The sequence below is a fragment of the Heterocephalus glaber genome, unplaced genomic scaffold (genome assembly GCF_053883595.1).
Source record: "Heterocephalus glaber isolate CG9 unplaced genomic scaffold, H.glaber_assembly_v1.0 deba00001497, whole genome shotgun sequence".
Lineage (NCBI taxonomy): Eukaryota > Metazoa > Chordata > Mammalia > Rodentia > Bathyergidae > Heterocephalus > Heterocephalus glaber.
Window position 1 is genome coordinate 67,638,735 of NW_028258320.1, and position 19,592 is coordinate 67,658,326.

The window sequence follows — 19,592 nt, forward strand, 5'->3', positions numbered from 1 at the left end:
ACCCCTCGTGGCTCCGATTCTTGCATCTGCAGACAGCCTGTCCCCTGATGGTCTCCCGTGAGGGTCTATGCTTGTGGCAGAATGGCCAGCTGAGCTGACCTACTGTTTGCTGGCCTCTGATGGACCCAACCCCTGGTTTTAGGGGAACCCCCTCTGCCCCCAGGGCCCCAATTCTTTGCACCTTGAGAGGCAGTTTTCTGAGTCTGCTACCTCAGGCGGGTGAGGCACATCACCAAAGCAATGGCTGTGCCCTGTTCCATCACATCCCTCAGAAGCCATCCTGTCCACGTTTCCTGGGGTGGCCTCTGATGTTGAGTTGGTGACCACGTATATAAGCCTTTCATCTCAAAATGCCCACAGAATGGGCCCTGAGCCCACAGTGCAGCAAAATGGCCTTGAGAGCCCCATGCCCTGCCCTGGTTCAGTGCTCAGGGCTTTGCTCCAGGCAGCATGCTGAGTGCAACTCACACGGGGTCGAGGGCCAGGAGCATTCCCTCCCGTCACTCTGTTTCCTGGGCTGTTTCCTCTCCTCTCCTCTTCCTCTGTGCAGCCTGAGAATCTGGCGTTGTGTGTGGATCTGCCAAAAATAGATTTGTTTTTCTAGGGATGAAGGAAGAGGACGGAAGTTCCAGAAAGAGGCAGTTTCTTTTCAGAAGAGAAGAAAACTGAATGCATTCTGCCTGTTCACCTACGCTCTGGGCATCACTGTGCTTTTTTTTCTGTGCCATGTGTCTTCAGGCGGTGTCCAAAGACGGGAGTCAGGGACGTGGCTGTCTGCAAAGACAGCCCCCAGTGCTCCGAGCTCTTCCCAGGAAGGATATTCAGGATTCATGGCTTTGACTTGCTTTTCCCAGCCTACAGGAAGATCCCAGCACCATATGTGTGACCCGCAAAAGGGTCAAACCTTATTTTTAGCCTGGAAAAGAAAGAGGTGCAGCAACTGGTCCATTTGTCAGGGTTGTGGGAACTCTGGGCCGGCTGTTCCGAGGAGTGGTTCTCTGAGGCATGGGGCAAGGGGCAGGCCCCACACTGGACAGCCCGAAAAGGAAATCAGTTAGGGACAGGGCACAGTCACCGTAGCTTTCGTGGAATAAAAACGGCCCCTCAGACCGGAAAGTCAGCAGCTCCCGGCAGGGACTGGTGTGGCCAGAATTTATGGATGTGGGGAATTTGCTTTCTGAAGCCCAGGGATGCGCTGTAGATAGGCACTGTGTTCTTGATGCTGGGTAAATTTGTGTGCTACAAGTTTTGACCCTTTGCAATTCCACTTTGATACTTGTGTTCAATTTACCGTGACAGTAGATTTAAAGATGGTATTGAGAATTCCTCATTCATTTGTTCATTCATGCCTTAGACACCGACACTGAGGTCTCTGAGTGCCAGGCTGTCATGGGCACTGGATTCATCCAGCTGACTGAGACAGAGTCCCTGCCCTCAGGTTGCTTAGGGCTGAGTGGCTCATAGTTCGGGGTCGCTGGGGTGCATTGCAGACATGGCTGCTCTGCGGCTTCTCTGCAGTCTCTTCGGCTTGTCCTCTGGAAGTGTCCCAGGACAGGACGGAGTGAAACTTGCCACATCTCTCCACTTCATGCCACTCAGCCTTTGTTATGCAGAATAAGAAAGAGGGGAACCTGTAGTGGTTCATTTTGCGGGTCAGCTTGACTGAGCCAGGGACTGCCCAGATGTTTGGTTAAATAAAAATTGTTCCGGTGGTTCCTGCGACTGGACAGACCCAGTAAGGCAGATGGCCCTCCCCGCTGTGGCTGGGCCTCTGATCCACCGGAGGCCTGATGGGGCAGAGGGCTGGCCCTCCCCCAGTGGGGTGAGCTGGCTCCTGCCTGCCTGCCTGCCTTTGAGTTGGGATCTCAGTTTTTTCCCTGCCTTCAATTCCAACCAAAACATCAGCTCTTCCTGGGTCTTGACCTTTGGCCTTTTGACAGAATTTACAACTCTTTCACCTCCTGGGCCTTCAGCTTGCCAACTACAGATCTTCGGAACTGTTAGCATCCGTGATTGGGAGCCAAATCCTTAAACATATTCTCTTCTCTCTCTCTCTCATATTCAAAGTTCTCTGCTCATTGACTTTTGAGCAGGCTCACCAGGCATCTGATCAAGTGGAAGTCTGTTTCCTTCTACAAGGTGGTGGTTGCCTCTGGTCCCCCCACCCCTGTGCATCCCATTGGCCTGAGTTCAGGCAGAAGAGCTGCAGGATTAGATAGAACAGATGTGCCATGGAGCTAGTTAGGAAACCAAGTATCACTCTGCTTGCATGGGAAACATGGACCCCCTCCTTCCAGGCTGGTGAGAGGCTTTCTGGGCACAAGTTCAAGACACAGGCAAGTGGGCCAAGTTCATCCTCCCACCTAGGTAGAGGGAGAGAGGCATGGTGCGGAGGTGGGATTTTGCTCCACATAGCTTCTTCTAGTCTGGAATCCTGGAGGTCTGCAGTGGCCTTTGAGGCCTACAGAGTCTTACATGCAGTTACATTTGATGCATGGAATTCCCCAAGCTTGCTGGTCTCAGTGTATGGTGAGGAAGTGAGCTAAGTTTCTGTCTTTTATAATTCACAGACTTAGGACACCTATACACCCTTTCAGAGCATTCAGTGACAAGGTGGTAGCAGAAGGAACAGCTGATCCCTCTTTTGAGGCCTTTGGGAAAGACCTGGAACTGGGAGAGAGATCCACTGAATCTGGGGGAACTGTGGATAGGAGACAGTCCAGTTTTTCCTAAAGGCATTTGGCCTAAAATAGGTAACTCTGGTAGGTTCCAGAAACCTGTTAAATAAATGATGCTCCCGTATGTATGATGATCTCATCTAACATGCAGACACAGCTTTCATTTGCTTCCCAGTCTGAATAAGCTGCAGTGAAAATAATCCAATCAGGACAAATGAAAGTGCATCACACCCAGGACTGGTGCAGCTGGAGCCTTTTTTAGCCTGATGACAGGCCGGCAGAGCACTTAACTGGTCTGGCCATTTTTCTCAGCTGTGGACACAGTCCTTTGGCAGATTTTCCTGGCAGATTGCAGGGCTGAGGAGGCGGGCTGGGAGCTGAGTAGTGGAGGTAAACGCCCACTTCTGGGGCTCCCTGGGGGACGGTTTTCTTGGCTGCTCCTCCTGAGCGGAGCTCATGCTCACAAAGGAAGGCGTTAAAAAGGCTCTTGCTGCCCCGGGTTTCTGGAGAGTCAGATGGAATAGGATGCTTCTCCCTTCATGCACTCTCTGTTTGTACAATCCCCAGGTGTCTGTGGAATGCTTGTATTGAGTGCAGGAGGAATGAGAGCTGGGAAAGTACAGAAGAAAGGCGGGCTGCAGGGGCGGTGGGTTCATTGGCTTAGCAGCTACCCCCTGGTGCCTACTATGTGTTACAGGCCAAGAGGACCTGACTGTTGCCCTTAGAAAATTACCATTTAGAACAGAAGCTAGATGTGTCTACACCACCTACCTAGTTGGAGACAGACCCTGTGAAGTGCTTGGGAGGGTCCCCAGAGGGGCAGAGCTCACACTGGAATAGTAACAGCCTGGTACCAGCCCCAAAGGCAGAATTAGCAAAGCCTGAAAGAATGTCCTGCTCCAATTGGCCCTGGCCTGGTCTCAGGCAAATAGACCCCTAGGCCTTCTGAGGCTGGAGGGCAGCTGTCGTAAGTGGTGCGAATGTTTGCGCAGAAACAAAGCTCATGCTTCCAAGCACAGCATCCTCCTGCCAGAGATAAGACAGCTGGGATTTGGGGAGTCTGGAAGATTCTTTTGCATTACTCTGCAACTCCTCTTGGGGAGGTAGAATCTGCATAGAGCCAGCTGCTCCCTCCCCTAGCCACCCTGTACCCCACCCTCTCCACTGTAGCCCCCAGGCATTTACTGGTGGGAGCACAGCCCCTCATTCTCACTGGAAAGCGGAACAAGGGCTGGGTCCAGCTGGCGGGGTCCAGCCGGCCTGTGATTACTGTGTCTCCCAGACACAGCCCAGGCCTCTCTGATCTTGCTGCTTCCTTCCCTCTGGAGTGGGGCACTCTTCACCTCCACCCCTCATCTGCCTCTTCTCCCAGGGGTTGGAGGGAGTGCTTTGTGGAAATGGGTCCAAACTATTGCTATGGAACTGAGGCCAGCCCAGCTGGGGAGCAGGGGTGAAAGATCCCCTCTGCAGCATACAGCCTGGGCTTTGGGGGCAGACTCGGGTCATCCTGGGTGTGTTTTTTCCATGCGATGATGTGGGAGCTTCCCAGTGAGAAGAGCTGTCCTGCAGGATTGTCAGCCACACACCAGCACACTCGACTTCTTGATTTGATTTTTCCATATAAATATTTCCCACCCAAGTCCGGGTTCTCGAACAGAATCTCAGGAACAGGGTTGGTAATGGAATGAGCCACTCATGTCCAGTCCTTTCTGCCTTCCTGCCATGACCCGGGTTTGGGTGGCTCTTGTTGGCACATAGGGGCCTATCTGGCCAGCTCATATCCTGGTGGGATGTGATAACAGTAGGGTGGATTTGAGTTGACAGGGTCTTTGCTTGTCTTCTTTTACTCCGAGTCTTTGAGGTCTTCCCTGGGACCCTGCTTCCCCCATCCAGCAAAATAGGACATGGATAGGTGAAGTGCCACCAGGAATGGTGAAACCTCTGAACATGAGTCCCAAGAATCCCAGAAGAAGGGCTGGGGATTTAGCTCAGTGGTTCCAGTTCCTCCCTCGAAAGCGCAAGGACCCGAGTTCGATCCCCGGTACCAAAAAAAAAAAAAAGAATCCCAGAAGAAGAAATCCAAGATGAGACTTTGAGGACCTTTCTGGGTTTGTAGCATCAAGGGTTTCTAGTCCGAACTTTGGAAGAGACTCTTGTACTTTTCCTTTGAAGATGGCCTTTCCTTGTTCCTCACCCAGTGAGGTCCTCGATGCTACAAACCCTTTGCCCTCAGCAAAGCCAGACAGTTGGTCATCTCCTTCTTGGGACTTGGCATCTTTCTACACTAAGGGAAAGAACTGAATGAAAGGCCCAGAAGATCCATCACATTTCTGATATTCCAAACTGACTCCACCTCATGTCCCTGACCACAATGGACCTTCTAAAGCCCCTCTGCCCATGGCTCCAGGCCAGCGCCTGCTGGTGAGGAAGTTATTTGTGCATGTGTCACATTAGGAGTCCTTCTGTCCTGGTCTATGAGAAAAGTCCACCAAACTTCAGGTCTGGTTGTCCTCTTCTGAAGTGGGTGTGGCGCCAGGGCAGCATCTCCAGGTTCCCTAGGAAACAGCAGCAAAGTAGTGGAGTGATGACAAGAACCACTGTAGATTCCATCATGATGGTGGCTAAGGAAATTCTGTCACCTCCTGCACAGCAAGACTTGCTCTGGTCCAGGGCCATGGAAGTGGGCAGGGACCCAGTTACAGGCCAAGGCCCATTGCTCTCAGCACCTCAGAAGGGCGGTCCTTGGGCAGGGCCCGGAGAGGCTGTGACTGAGTGAGGTAGGGCACATGTCACAGAGCAGAAGCATTTCTGCCTCCTGGAGGCTGAGGACTCCAGTGTTTGCTTATGGAGGCTACAGATGGGAACGTGAGGATATTAATACTATTTATTATTATATGTGATAAATATGTATAGTACAAATTTATTAAAGGGATAAAGGCTTTGAATGATATACCTTCAGCTGACTGTCAACCCACATTCTAGAAAATGAGGGGCTTCTTGGGATTCCAGGAGGGGTGTTCTCCAGGAGCCTCTGGTTCTGTGTCACCCCAGCAGCCTAATGCCGGGGCTCTCCCAGGGATGCAACAGCTCGCGGCCCCGAACTGCAAAGTCAGATGCTTGCCTAGCTGGGTCCACCAAGGCTGGGGTCTGGTCCGTCTCAGTCAGATCACGTGGCTCACTGCCATTGGGAACAGGTAGTCTGTCTTCTGCCCTGTGTTGATTTTCAGAGTTTTAGGGTTGTTGCAACTCTGTCCACCCACCACTTCAGAATTGAGCTGCATCTGCTGCACCGCCCCAGCCAAAGTACGTAATCTCCCTGCCTCTTCCCCAGTGCCTCAGCTCTGGGTTGAGCAATCCCTAAGTGCAAGAGGCCCATGGCCAGAGAGCTTTGTATTTCTGGAGGGAGCTTATACATCCGGGGGCCCACTCTGAGGAGTTTGGGGCCCAACGTTGATCACCCCTGATGTTAAGCTCTGCAGAGGGCCGAGGCAGGAATGTCCCCCAAAGGCCTGAGTGTCCCTTCCTTGGGAGTGGTCTCTGAGTGGGCCTGCCCAGGAAGCAAGGAGTCCCAGTCTCTGCTCTTTCCTTCAGGCGGGCTTGGCCTCCCCGGAGAACTCGGAGCAGCTCATCATTGCCTTGGAGCCTGAGGCGGCCTCCATCTACTGCCGGAAGCTGAGGCTGCACCAGATGATTGAGCTGAGCAGCAAGGCGGTGGTCAATGGGTACAGCGGCAGTGACACAGTAGGAGCGGGGTTTGCACAGGGTACCTCTGCTCTCTCTCTCCCTCCCTCCGCTCCTCCTCTCCCAGGCCCTGGATGTTTCTCCTTCTCATGATGTTGTAAGACTTAGTGCTGGAACGAAGAATCAAGATACTCCAGGAAGAGGTTGGCTTGAAGCCCCTCTGTGCTCAGCCCCCTACCCAGACTCTGAGGACCCTCATGAACTAAACAGTGGTTACCTGGCTTATGGCCCACCGAGTACCTGAGGGTAGCCCAAGAGCAGTTCTTGGCCTTCACCTTGCTAGGCTCTTAATCATTCTTGCTTATTAACTGATTCTTAATCTGATCCCATTTGGTTGTTTTTAATTCCTTCATTAAGACTGTTGATTTACTGCTGACTCACTCACTGGGGCTGCTTTGTGTGTGTGTGTAATGAGCTCGTTATGTGTCTTAGCTGGGTGTTTAAAATACAGATCGAATGGGCTGGCTTGTCCTGACCTAGGGGTGTTCATTTAGCTGTGAGAAGAAGAAACCAGAGTTTCTTCTCTGTCATAGTCACCTGTGTGCAAATTGGTGGTCCCTAGAATTCTTCTCCTGGTGTCTAGGTCTCCAGAGTTTGTAGTCAGGCCAGATGAGGGTCCCAGTGCCATCGTGAATGGGGACAGTAATGGGGAGCACTGTGTGTGTTGGCGGCCTGTGTACCATGGCACTGAGCTCTGTTCTGTTCCCAGATGAAGGCTCGGAGGGGAGACACCCTCCTGTCTCCTGTGCCCACTTGCAAGCTGCCCTAGAAGGCCCTAGGTTCAGGAGGAGGTGAGGGAAGACATCTGTAAGGATCTTCTCCCCCTTTCTGCCCTACAGCTTGTTCCCATGCTTCTCTGGGTCCCCACACTGGAAGCCTGAGTCTGTGGTCCTGGAGGCCCTGGGCCTAGGCTCACCCTGAGCAGATGCCCATTCCTGCCTCCACTATGTTCTTCTCTAGGTTCTTCTTCACGGGGATAACTGCCCCCGCCAAGTGCTGCCTCTTTGCACTTTAATCTTTAGAGTTAGGAGTCTGTAAACCTCAGCTGTAGGCTGTGGCAGGTTTGCCTGTCACCGAGCTATGGCTCCGCCTGCCAGGTGCTGTGTGTTAGCACTTTAGATCTGATTGGCCCAGAATGAGTGGAAACAGGCCTCCTTTTGAATCTGAACATTGTCTAGTAGTCCTCGGCCTCCTTAACCCGTGTAGAGGCTGGACTTACTGCTAACTAAATCAAATGCATTAATGCTTTAAATACTTGGGATAATACATACATTGTATATTAGAAAATTATATTTTCTTCTATTTGTTTTCATTGGGTGTGTGAAGATCAGGCCTGCATCTTACATGCTAATTCTCAGTTGTTCATAAACAGAAATTCACGCCAGAATCAGCTAAATCTAGCATAGTTCTTCTGCACACTCTATAAGTATAAGGCTCACATTTTAGGGAGAATCTGGTTTTGAGTGATAGCCTTCCCCGGGAGCTTGGTTTTGGGTTTCCTCTTCTTTAACATACTCTACCTCCCCACATGCTGCTCAGGGTCTGTGTCCTGTGGCTTATGGAATTTGCTGCTGTCTGCTTGTTCTCAGAGGGGCTCCTTGTTTTTTAAAATCTTCAAATAATTGCCTACCACCCCTCCATGGGCCAGTGAGACAAATGGTCTGGTGCCAAGCCTGCTTTCTAATTGGAAGGGCTGACCCTGAAGGAGGAGATACTCTGGGGAGCCTGGGGAGCACTTACTGAGGAGCATCTGAGATACTTGTAGTCTTCTTCACGGTCAGAGCCCAGTGGTTGCCATGGGGAGGATGAGAGTCTGGTCTGAAGGTTCATTTTTGGGCTCTAAGACAAGCGTTATGGGAACTGCAAGTCCCTTCACCTTGCCTGACCCGGTTTTCTCATCTGCATAGGTCAGTGATTTATACCCTGTCTTCCTCACACGCATCTCTGCACCCCAAACCACAGCAGGATATGGACTTAAGCAGAGGTTGGCTCGAGGATTTATGAGCAAGGCTGTGCTGGCCTTTGTCACACACAGATGCCAGCTTGTAGCTGAAGCGCCACCTTGTGGCTGAAGACAACATTGGCGTCAACAGAGTCAGGAAACGGCTCCTACTTCATGTAACCAGGATCCAGATTAGAAAAACATACCCCACATTCCTTGAGCTGGACAATGTTCCTTGATGTGAAATTATTTAGCTGAGTGCAATGCGGGCTGCTTGGCTCACAGCTTCTTCCCTGGGACAGCAAAGCTGGGAGGTTGGCTGATTTTATTAGCCCATTCCTCAAAAAATGTCACCAGAGGGAAGGAATCTCATCAGGGCTGGCTTTTCAGCTGGGCATAGGCCAGAGCTGCCAGGCAGATAAGAGATGAAGGTTGGTAGAAAGAGCTCCTTTCTCTTGGAAGGACTGGCTTTGTGATTGCTAATGTTGTATGTATTAATCGCGTGGCTCAAGCGTCAGTAGATGTTCCATCCCTAAACCTCCTCATGCTGTTGCCTCCACTGACTGCAGATGACTGTCTGCTTCTTCATGCTTTCTTACCTGTCATCATTTTCTTTCTGTCGGCCACTAGCTAAGGAACACATACGGCGTAATCGACAGAGTCGGACCTTTTTGGTGGAGAATGTCATAGGAGAGATCTGGTCTGAGCTGGAGGAAGGTAGCGTCCTTGAATGTCCTTTGCCCTTGATGGATTTTTTTTTTTTTTTAATGCTGCTGGCAAAAATGCATTCCAATTTGTTCCATTTTTACTTTTGGAAAATGTTCAAATCAGTGGGTTTTTAAAGGCCCTTTGCCCAGGAAGAGTCCTTTTGGGAGCTGCAGTTTTGCATGTTGCAAAATCATGTAGACTCTTCCCGAGAAAGACAGATTTTGGGATTCCCCCAGTGCTGGAGTAAATCTTATTTGTGGTAACAGCAGGTAATGGGATGTGCCAGGTATGCAGCACTGTGTGATAGGAATGCTTTAGTCTTCAAGATTCACATACCTGGGTCCTCCTGGGCAAACAAAGTTGCGTTCTCTTGAGTTGTAAATTTCCCACTATGCTGCCAACTAGCAAAACCATGGTGCTAATGAGCAGTGTTGATGGTGTTTAGCTGAGTATACCAAATTATCACCCACAAGCTTGTTTCAGATGGGGCTAACAAGGGATCCATGTAAACGATGGCTGTTTTGTTTTGTCACCAGGTGACAAGTATGTGGTTGTGGACAGTGGTGGAGGCACCGTGGACCTGACAGTCCATCAGATACGGTTACCAGAGGGACACTTGAAGGAACTGTATAAAGCAACAGGTGAGCCCTGCACAGCTGGCTTTCTCATCCCTGAGCCCTTTCTGGATGGTTGCATGTCGCTCACTTCAGATTCCTCTTTCTGCTCAGGGTTACCAGCATGTGGGATTGTAGGTGATGGAGGACACTAGTGCTTTGTGCTTTGGAGAACACAGGGGAGGCCTGTTTCTCAGCCTTTGGATTCAGTTTGGGATGGTTTTTAACTTCTTGGGTTCCCATTTTGCTCTCCATTCAGGTGGACCCTATGGATCCTTGGGAGTAGATTATGAATTTGAAAAACTTCTGTGTAAAATATTTGGAGAAGATTTTATTGAGCAATTCAAAATCAAACGACCTGCAGCCTGGGTTGACTTAATGATCGCATTTGAGTCTCGAAAAAGAGCAGCTGCCCCAGACAGAACCAACCCACTGAACATCACCCTGCCCTTCTCCTTTATCGACTACTACAAGAAGTTCCGAGGGCACAGTGTGGAACACGCTCTGAGGAAGAGCAAGTGAGTCGGGCTCGCTTATAGTTCACTATTCTTCAGTTTTAAACCTGCAAACTGGCATAATAATTCCTCTTACCTCAAAGGGTTCTTGTGAGGATGTAATGAAATCATGAATTGACGTATGTTAGGTGCTTAACCCAGTATCTGAGACTTGGAAAGTGTCATCTGTGTGTTACTGAAAAAGAAAAGCTTTCTGAAGAAAGCAAGGGAGTTAGGTTTGGCCATTGGCCAGTGTCTAAAAGAGAGCCTGCTACATAGCAGGTTCTCAGTAAATATTTGTTGAATGGACTCCATGGGAATCTGAGTTTCTGGTTTTTCTGGGTCCTTTGGCTGCAAGCAAATGTTTGTAGCTCAGTTTGTTGCAAAATGAATACTTTAGAAGATAGGCTAAAGCTGAATTTTTTTAATTAATGGAAAAAATCATAGCTTTCTAAGAGCTTTAAAAATTGTTTTTGATAAACATAGTAACATATTACTGCAGTCAATCAAATGTACATACCCATTGCATCCATAGTGACCTTTTTCTAATAACTTTTCTATAATGGAAACTTCAGCTTCATCATTCGGCTTCAGTGATTGTCAGTTACTAGTCAATCTCAATTTCACCTCCCTCTGGTTACTTTAGAGCAAATCTCAGAGAGAGGATCACCTAATCCATACACACATTAGCCTGTGATTCTAAAGAGATAAATTGTGAATTATAACCTTAATATCATGATCACACTTCAAATTGAATAATTATTCAATATCATAAAATGTCCAGTTTAATAACATTAAAATATTTTCCAGTTGTCTTGTGTAATTTTTTTCCAGTCTGTATCACCATCCAAATGAAAGCTGCACAGTGCAGTTCTTTGATCGGCCTCTCAGACCCTACTTAATCCATAGCTTCCCTTGCTCTTTCTTCTTCACAGTGTATCAGATGACAAAACAGGTGGATTATAGGAGTTTCCTGCAGCCTGAGTCTTGCTCACTGAATCCCCACGTTGTCTCATAACATGTTCTTCTGTATCCTGATATGTTTTTGCAAATTGGTAGATTGATTTAGAGATTTAATTGGAGTCAAGGTTGAATTTTGGCAAGTCTACCTCATGAGTGGCAGTATTTTCTATCTCATATGGGGGATGTATGATGTCTGCTTGTCTCTTCTTTTGTGACGTTAGCAGCCACGGATGATCATTGCCTAGGTCCATTAATTCATTCAGGGTGGCCATGTGGTTCTCATCTTAAACTATCACTTCCTCATTTAGTGTAGTTGGAATCCTCCTGTAGAGAGTTTTCTCCCAAGGGATTTCGTTGCCTTGGAGTGTAGTTTGTACAGGAAAGAGGATAAGTGGTTGGTTCTTTCTCTCCAATGTTAAGTTTACAAAAGATTATTCCCTAGCATCATCCGATGTAGTTAATGAGCCTTATCTTGTGGAAGAACAAGGAGAATATCAGCAAAAATTCAGGGACTTAGCATGTTTGATGTATTTTAAATCACGGCAGTTATGTTCTTATTGATGCTCAAATTGTCCTACTTGGACAGTAGGACCCTCTTCAAGTTGGCTTTGAGTCGCTTTGACATGGCATAAGTAGTCTCTGACAGTGTCTTTGCCTTCTGGTACATGAGGACACTCCTGGCTCATCTTGTGCATTCCCTGCCCCAAACCTGGAATCAACCATTTCTCTAAGAATCCCCAGTTCCTTTTAGAGGGAAACAAAATAGATTTGATTCCAGATCTTCTTGCCCAGCTCCCACACAGAGCACCTGCCCTTCATGTTGAACCTCAAGTCCCACCTGCACAGTTCCTGGGACCTGCCAACTCTCTTAGTAAGGAAACTGGCCACAACCAGTCATAGTGTCACTCACACAACATCATATTGTCTCCATATTGTCTCTTGGCCTGTGCCATGGGAAGAAGCCCTGGTTGGGGAGAGCTGGCAGGTCAAGTTATGTTGCTGGGAAGCACCCATTGTGTGCTTTGCATCAGGGACTGAGGCACCACTTGCTTGGTCCCTGAACTTCAGACAAGACAATGTACATCCTGCAGATTTGAGTAATGAATGGTCCGTGACGTTTGTTTAGTGCTAAACATTTCCCAAGTGTTTTCACAGACATGATGTTTAACTTGATCTTTACAACTTTCCCTGAGAGGAAAGTAAAGCAAGTGCTCTTCTCCTTGACTTGCATATGAGAAAGACCAGGCTCAGAGACAGTGGGGTCCAGCCATGACAGCTCCCTGCCCAGTGCTCTTTCTGCTCTACCCTGCTGCCCCGGGATACACAGTGTCTTGGATAGAGATGATGAGGGCATCCAGGAGGATTAGGCTTATCTCTGTCATGCAACTCGTGCCTGGAGGCTTCAGATCCAGCCACTCACACACATTTGTTTCCTATGTGGCAGTACAAGTGTGTCACATGAGCCTTTAACATGCTCCCATCTAACTCCCATTGGATTCAAAATGTGAGTCCTTCAAAAGACAGAGAGATCCTTCTATTTATCTCCCTGTCTCTTGCACTACAGTTGGCTTCCACCATCCCAGGGGAAGCTCAGCTACAAAGAAGAGAAACAGAAGAGGTTATGGCTTAGTCTTGAGCTTCAGAGGTCCAGGTCCTGGCAATTTGGGGATTTCTTGGTGCTTTTGATCTTGAAAGCCCTTTCTGCCCCAGTGATGTGACAGGTGTTCTGCCAGCTTCGGTGCACTGCTGTGTGGATAAGCCTGGTATTGTCCAGCCACTCATTTCTTGGTCCTTTCTGTGCCACCCTCCCACAGTGTGGATTTTGTGAAGTGGTCCTCCCAGGGCATGCTTCGGATGAGCCCTGATGCCATGAATGCCCTCTTCAAGCCCACCATTGACAGCATCATTGAGCATCTTCGTAAGTATCATCCAGGATTTGGCTACTGGATGAGGCAGAGCTGAGAAAGGACACCAACTTGCCCAGTGTCACCAGACAGTACATATGCACTTGTATTGGCAGAGGGTATAGGGGACCTCAGGCTTGAGCCCTACAGGAGCAGGTGGGGCTTGGGCCTGTGTGAGGGGGGTTGCTGGGCACAGGCTCTGGACCCTTCTCCTTGGGAACCTGTCCTCACCTGGGCTTCACTTTGGCCTGAAAAGGGTGGGAACTCTAAACCCATATCATCCTAGAGCACAGCCCCCAGGGCATGCATCTCATTTGCAAAATTAGAAATCCTTCCCTGCTAGGAGAGAAAGAACTGTCCTGTGAACCAAAGGAAGGTCTCCTGCATGAGGACAAACCATCATTCTGCTGAGTCAATGGCCCTCACCCGAGGACACCCAGTGACTCACTGGGACTTTTTTCGGTATCCAAACTCCTCATCCTCCTCCCATCCCTCATCTACCAAATCAGAATGCCTAGGGATAGGGTGAGATTTTTACGAAAACCAGAGCACCCTATTTATAACAGCCTGCCTTACTCAACAGAACCACAGGTTTGGAGAATATTCCTTTATGCATAACAAGTTCTTAACATGCTCACCACCTTGCTATTAAAATGAGATTCTACTTAGGAGCAGCTCTTGCCTTAATTCCTGAGCACACTGGACCCAAAACTCTTCTTCTTCAAAAGACCAGTAGAAAAATTTGGTTCAACAAGCTCAGAATAAACCAGACCTCCATTTGGCTCAGGTGGTTTTGTCCGGTCCCCACAGACTCAGGCAGCCCAGTTCCCCTTGCTTGCTGGGTTTTGGTGACATGACCTTCTCCCTTCCCCTTCCTTTCAGGGGACCTGTTTCAGAAGCCCGAGGTATCCACAGTCAAGTTCCTCTTCCTGGTGGGCGGCTTTGCCGAGGCGCCCCTCCTGCAGCAGGCTGTGCATACTGCCTTCGGCGACAAGTGCCGGATCATCATTCCCCAAGATGTGGGTCTCACTATCCTCAAGGGAGCTGTCCTCTTCGGCCTAGACCCTGCCTTGATCAAGGTGCGCCGGTCCCCGCTCACCTATGGGGTGGGTGTGCTGAACCGGTACGTGGAGGGCAAGCACCCGCCTGAGAAGCTGCTGGTGAAGGACGGTGCACGCTGGTGCACTGATGTCTTCGACAAGTTCATCTCTGCCGACCAATCTGTGGCCCTGGGGGAGCTGGTCAAGCGTAGCTACACCCCAGCCAAGCCCTCGCAGCTGGTCATTGTCATCAACGTCTACAGCGCTGAGCACGACAATGTCAGTTTCATCACTGACCCAGGGGTGAAGAAGTGTGGCACACTCCGCCTGGATCTCACGGGGACCAGCAGCACAGCGGTGCCAGCCCGGAGGGAGATCCAGACCCTCATGCAATTTGGGGACACCGAGATCAAGGCCACAGCCATCGATATAGCCACCTCAAAGAGTGTCAAAGTGGGGATCGACTTCTTAAATTACTAGCCCTGCCCTGCCCTGCCCTGCCCCTTGGATTCAGAGCAGCTGCATCTGCTGACCTCCCCCTTCACTGTCCTCCCTGGACCTGGCCCTTGCCATTGCCCACCTGAATTTCAGCAGGAAACATGGGAAGAACCAGGGCAAGAATAACGAGAGATCTTTTGAGGGTGCACTGGAGTCAGAAAAACAGTCAGAAATTAAGATTTAAGTGTGGAAATAGGAAATTCAAGGATCCTAGAAGAGCAATTAGTTTTCATAGGCAGCAGAGTGGTGAACCAGCCACCCGACCAGGGAATCAGTACTTTTCTGAAGCAGTGGCCAAGCTTTGCTGTGAACACATCTCAGTTAAGTAGAATTTAGGATGCCCTGTTGCCATCTTTCTAGATTTCAAACGAGATTTTTGAGCCAGAAGGAGTTCTTCACCTGAGATCTTCTTAATTTTTTGGTTAGTAGTCGATATAAAATGCCACCCATCTGCAGTTAGTTTCTTCCCATCATCGTGGGATTAAAGTGGTAATTCAGTGGGAGCTCGGAGCGTTTTTAGCTTGTGGGAGAGGACTGCCTACACTGGGCACTATTTTAAGTTCTTGTATAATTTAAATTCCAAGGAGGTTTGGTGAAGAACCCTTGGCTGACCCACTGGGATTTGGGGGAGCAGGAGTGGTAATACCTCATCTTTTTAGCAGGTAAAAATTTGCTGCAGTGGAACTATTTTAAAGAGCTGACTTATTCCGAATTACAGTAGTACCCTCTTATCTCTGGGGACCCATGCCAAGATCCCCAGCCTGAAGCCACAAATAGTATCGAATCTTGTGGCTATTGTGTTTTTTCTATACTTACACATCTGTGAGAAAGTACAGTTTATAAATTAGGCCCAGCAAGAGATGGATGACAACAACTAATAACAAAAATAGGACAATTACAAAAGTATACTGTTGTAAAATTTATATGAATGTAGTCTCTCTCTCTCTCAAAATATTCCTTTATCCTGTACTGTTTTTGTTTCTGTTTTTTGGTACCGGGGATCGAACTCGGGATCTTTAACTTGCGAGGCAGGCGCAGGAACCACTGAGCTAAATCCCCGGCCCTGTACTCATTTTTGACCCATGGTTGACTGTGGGTAACTGGATTCACAGAAAGTGAAACTGTGGGTACGGAGAAACAACTGCATATGTTGTGATGTGATTTCTGGAATGCCAAATCCTGATTTTCATACGTAATTCTAGTTAGCTGGGGATTTAGCTCAGTGGTTTCGCTGCCTGCTGCGCAAGCGCAAGGACCCGAGTTTGATCCCCAGTACCAAAAAAATTAAAAGAGAAAAATAAGTAATTCTAGTTAATCTGGTGGGAATTTAGTGTGAGAAAACGAGGTTGCCATTTATCTTGTTCATATCACCTAGCCCAAAAGTGTAGAGTGGCCCTCTACCTTGAAAGCATGCCAATTTTAAATTAACTCCCTTGCTCCTGCTCTTCCTCTTCCCCCTAAGAGTTTTGGCCATTCATTTTCATATTGAAAGGATTGCATTGGTGAAATATAAAAGAAGAATCTATTCCTTGAAATGATTCATTAGACTTGTATTTTCAAATCTGCTCCAAAATAATGCATAGATCTGTACTTGATAGGTTCAGCTGGGCTTTTTTTTTTTTTCCTGAAGCAGATCTGTGGCTCACAGAATTGCCTGGGTGCTTGTTAAGAGCAGGCTTCTGGATCTGATCTCTCTTTAACTGAAGCTAACTCGGAAGAGGAAGACCAGAATCTGCATTTTTTGTCTATATCACAAGTGATCGCGCTTCAGTTGGAGTTTGAGAATTACTAGCTTTAGGTTTCGTCAAAGCTGAAGCACAGATTACAGCCTGTGCCTTCCAGGGTTCCCATCCGAGATCCCTTAGGGAAGAGGGTTCACCCCTCACCTCATGCTCTTAGTGGGTGCAACTGGGCCCCCACCGAGCCTGGGGAGGGCCCTTTTAATCTTCATGGGCAGGTTCTAGGAGGGAAAAGATGGTAGGAAAGGAACCTGGAGAACAGGGATGCCTGAAGAAGTGTTGACTACATTATCTCCTTCTCCACTGCACAAAGCCCGTTTCCTCCAACATTTAGGAGCCAACTGAGGATAAAGAATCAAGAATCTGACTCAATCCATCCGATCTGTTCAAAGCTGTCTTCTCCACCTGCTGGAATTCATTCCGATTTGCAGTCACTGGAGGCATGCATAATAAATGAGTAGGGAATGAGAAAACGAACTTCAAATGCAAGTTGGATTCACAAACCCATTATCCTAGCCAATATGCAGATTTTAAATAGCATTTCAAATCTCATTTCAATGTGTCTTCTTTTTCACATTGCCTGCTGCAGAATTTTCTGCTAGAATGTGAATCATGAACAAAATACAGAACTAGGGAATATGAATTCTGCAACTGAGCTGTGGGATTGTGCATTCAGGCACCAAGGCGTATTTGCTAGGGGTCCCCTGCTGCCCGCTCTGCTTCAAAAGCTCAATGTCATGAGTCCCTGTTTGGTGTTGCTAGCCATAGTCTAGAAATAAAACGTTTCAACTTAGTTATGAGTAATATAATTTTAGGTACATACAATAGTAGAATCTTGTACAGAATCTTTATTTCTACAGTGTGCTTTTGTTTAAAAAAAGGAAAATGCTTTTTAATTTTTGTTGCTGATATTGCTACCCTTAATCTTCCAGTTTCATTTCTAAATTGCTCTCACTAATCATCAGTTTGGGCTGATAATAAGCGATGGACTGTGTACACAAGCTGAGCAATAGTCAGAAGCACCTAGGATCAGAATACTCTGAACACACGGATCAACAGCTTCACTGGACCTTTCCATAGTGCATCCTTCCCAAAGAGTCGCAGGTTATGGTTAAAGGAACATATAATAATGTACCAATTCTCCTGTCCAGACTTTGAGAGCTGAACATTCCGGTTCTGTAAGCAATGTGACTGTGCGGAAAAACTTATGAAAACTCTTTGCGTCTGGTGGGGTTGTTGAGCTCTTCTCGTGGGGCAAAGCAGTCACTCTAAGGACTAACTTTGGTCCGCTGTGTACCCCAGGGTCAAAGGGAGGAACCAAGAGGTACATAAACCAAGGTTTTCTGTTGGGTTGAGTGTAAGTTGAGTAATAGAGTCAAGCCCCTCTTTCCCTGCTAGTGTAACACGCTTCCTGTAATGCATTAAGGGTAATTCTTTGTCTGCTATTTCTCTTAAATGACCTTATAGAAATCTGCAGTGTTGGCAAACTGATGATAGGCAGGGGTGATAGTTTTCTGGATTTTCTTCTGGCCCCAAAGATGTAGCCCCTTAAGGAGTCAAACTCCTTAAACAAAATCCTTAAATCCATCCCTTTCCCTCACTGAAATACTCTAGAATAAGAGCACTGGATGAGTATACTTGGTCATATTCCTAATCTTAGAAAGTTTCTAGAAGGCCTGTGGTCCTGACCAGTTACTCAGTTGCCCTTGGTATATTATCTGATAGTTGCCTTTCTTGGAAGCAGGACTACTGGTTTCCTTTGTGTCTGCCTTTTGAGTATTCAGCAGGTATTAATACATGCCAAGTGACAGGTTACAGACAGACATGATAGGAAGAGGAGGAGCCACAGGAGTGATTTTGCAGTGTTGGCTAAGATAAGTGTAGATTACAGAGCCTGCCCCACCCTTAGAATGTTATTTAGACCAAGTTTAGCTTTTAGAGTCCAGATCTGGTTAATTGCCAGGGTAGCAGTGAATCGCATGCACCAATATAAACAGGAGTAAAAATGCATTATTAGGTGAAGATCGAATTTCACATGTAGAGATGTAATCGCTGTGATTAAGCTGCATATGTATGCTGGGGAACGGCTTAAGTGGATGACTAGTATAAAAGTTGTTGGCCATAATGTCACTAACACCTCTCATTTGCTTGGAATATAGAACGATATTTTAAAATCTCTGCCACTGGGAGTCTTGTTCACTACAAGATAAATCCAAACATCACAGAACTTTGCAGCAGTTCACAACTGGACAGGATCATATCTGCAAACTCTCTTGTCTTCACAGATGTCTAATAAAGTAAAACTCTGGATCTCATGTGGCCCAGATTTTTTTTTAACTCACCACGCTGGGTTTGTAAGCAGCTTTATAGACGGATCATTCCCCCTGCCCCCCGTCTCCCATGGAAACTGATTTCCAGGTGCCTTCATAGGGAGCATATATTTTATTAACAGTCATTTCAACAGGACTGTCCCTTCCATTGCTGGGAAGCAAGGCTCTGTTGATATTCACCGAGCCCGCTATCCCTTCGAACAGGAAGGAAGTGGTCAGCTGTGCAGGGAGAAGGCAGATATGCAGGGGTGCCTACTCCGCTGCACCCAACTGAACGTCATTTGAATTTTTGAAAGGCACGGACTGCTTCCTTGCCGTCTGGCACCATGGCGGGCACGTGAAACTGGAGGTCCAAAGATGTCGGTTTCTTCCCGACTCTATCCCTGGGGTACCCTCTGAGCTGGCTCTAGAATTTTCTAGGTGGCCTGAGGCGAGGTCCAGGACTCTAAGAGGGATGTAAGTAGTGATTGGCTCCACCTGCATTCATCTGAAGTTCATTTTCCAAGAGAGCAGAGATGGAGAAGTGTGGCCAGTGCTCTAAGCAGACTTCAGATAAATGTCCTGGAAAGTACCCTAAGTGGCCCCAGGCTTCAGTTCCCTTCTCCGGAAAGGCAGGAGCTCCAGCTAGCTGTCTGCAAGGCCATCCATTCCCTGTGTTTCTGGTTCATATAGTGGCATCATGGTCAGTTTTAATCTAGCGAGATAAAGACTGGGGCCTCCTTTGCTCCTCTAAAATGAAGGTGGTTAGAAGGAAGTATGACTCAGCCTCCCCAGCCTGCCTTCTTTTTGGTATGTTGCTCCTTTACATGTCCTGGGCTCCTGGAAAAATCCAGCCTCTCACATAGGAGACAAACAGCAGAGGTGCAGGGGCTGCCTGACCCGGTGGCACATGCCTGTAACCCCAGAATATGGGGTTGAGACAAGAGGATTGCAACTTTGAG

The 19,592-nt window shown here is 48.0% G+C and overlaps 1 protein-coding gene across 10 annotated transcripts in view; it reads left to right on the plus strand.

Moving 5' to 3' along the window:
* The window catches only part of Hspa12a (heat shock protein family A (Hsp70) member 12A), a 159,548-nt gene extending 140,912 nt beyond the window's left edge, over nucleotides 1–18,636 (plus strand). For 9 of the 10 annotated variants that reach the window (XM_004838855.3, XM_004838856.4, XM_004838851.3 and 6 more), the window contains 6 exons: nucleotides 6,270–6,441; nucleotides 8,992–9,078; nucleotides 9,606–9,710; nucleotides 9,943–10,201; nucleotides 12,955–13,058; nucleotides 13,927–18,636. In XM_004838855.3, the coding sequence (XP_004838912.1) occupies nucleotides 6,270–6,441; nucleotides 8,992–9,078; nucleotides 9,606–9,710; nucleotides 9,943–10,201; nucleotides 12,955–13,058; nucleotides 13,927–14,564 (1,365 nt within the window). In that variant the 3' untranslated portion in view covers nucleotides 14,565–18,636. The remainder of the gene's footprint in view (nucleotides 1–6,269; nucleotides 6,442–8,991; nucleotides 9,079–9,605; nucleotides 9,711–9,942; nucleotides 10,202–12,954; nucleotides 13,059–13,926) is intronic. The other variant, XM_021253351.2, reaches the window with a different exon arrangement.
* The last annotated feature ends 956 nt before the right edge of the window (nucleotides 18,637–19,592 follow it).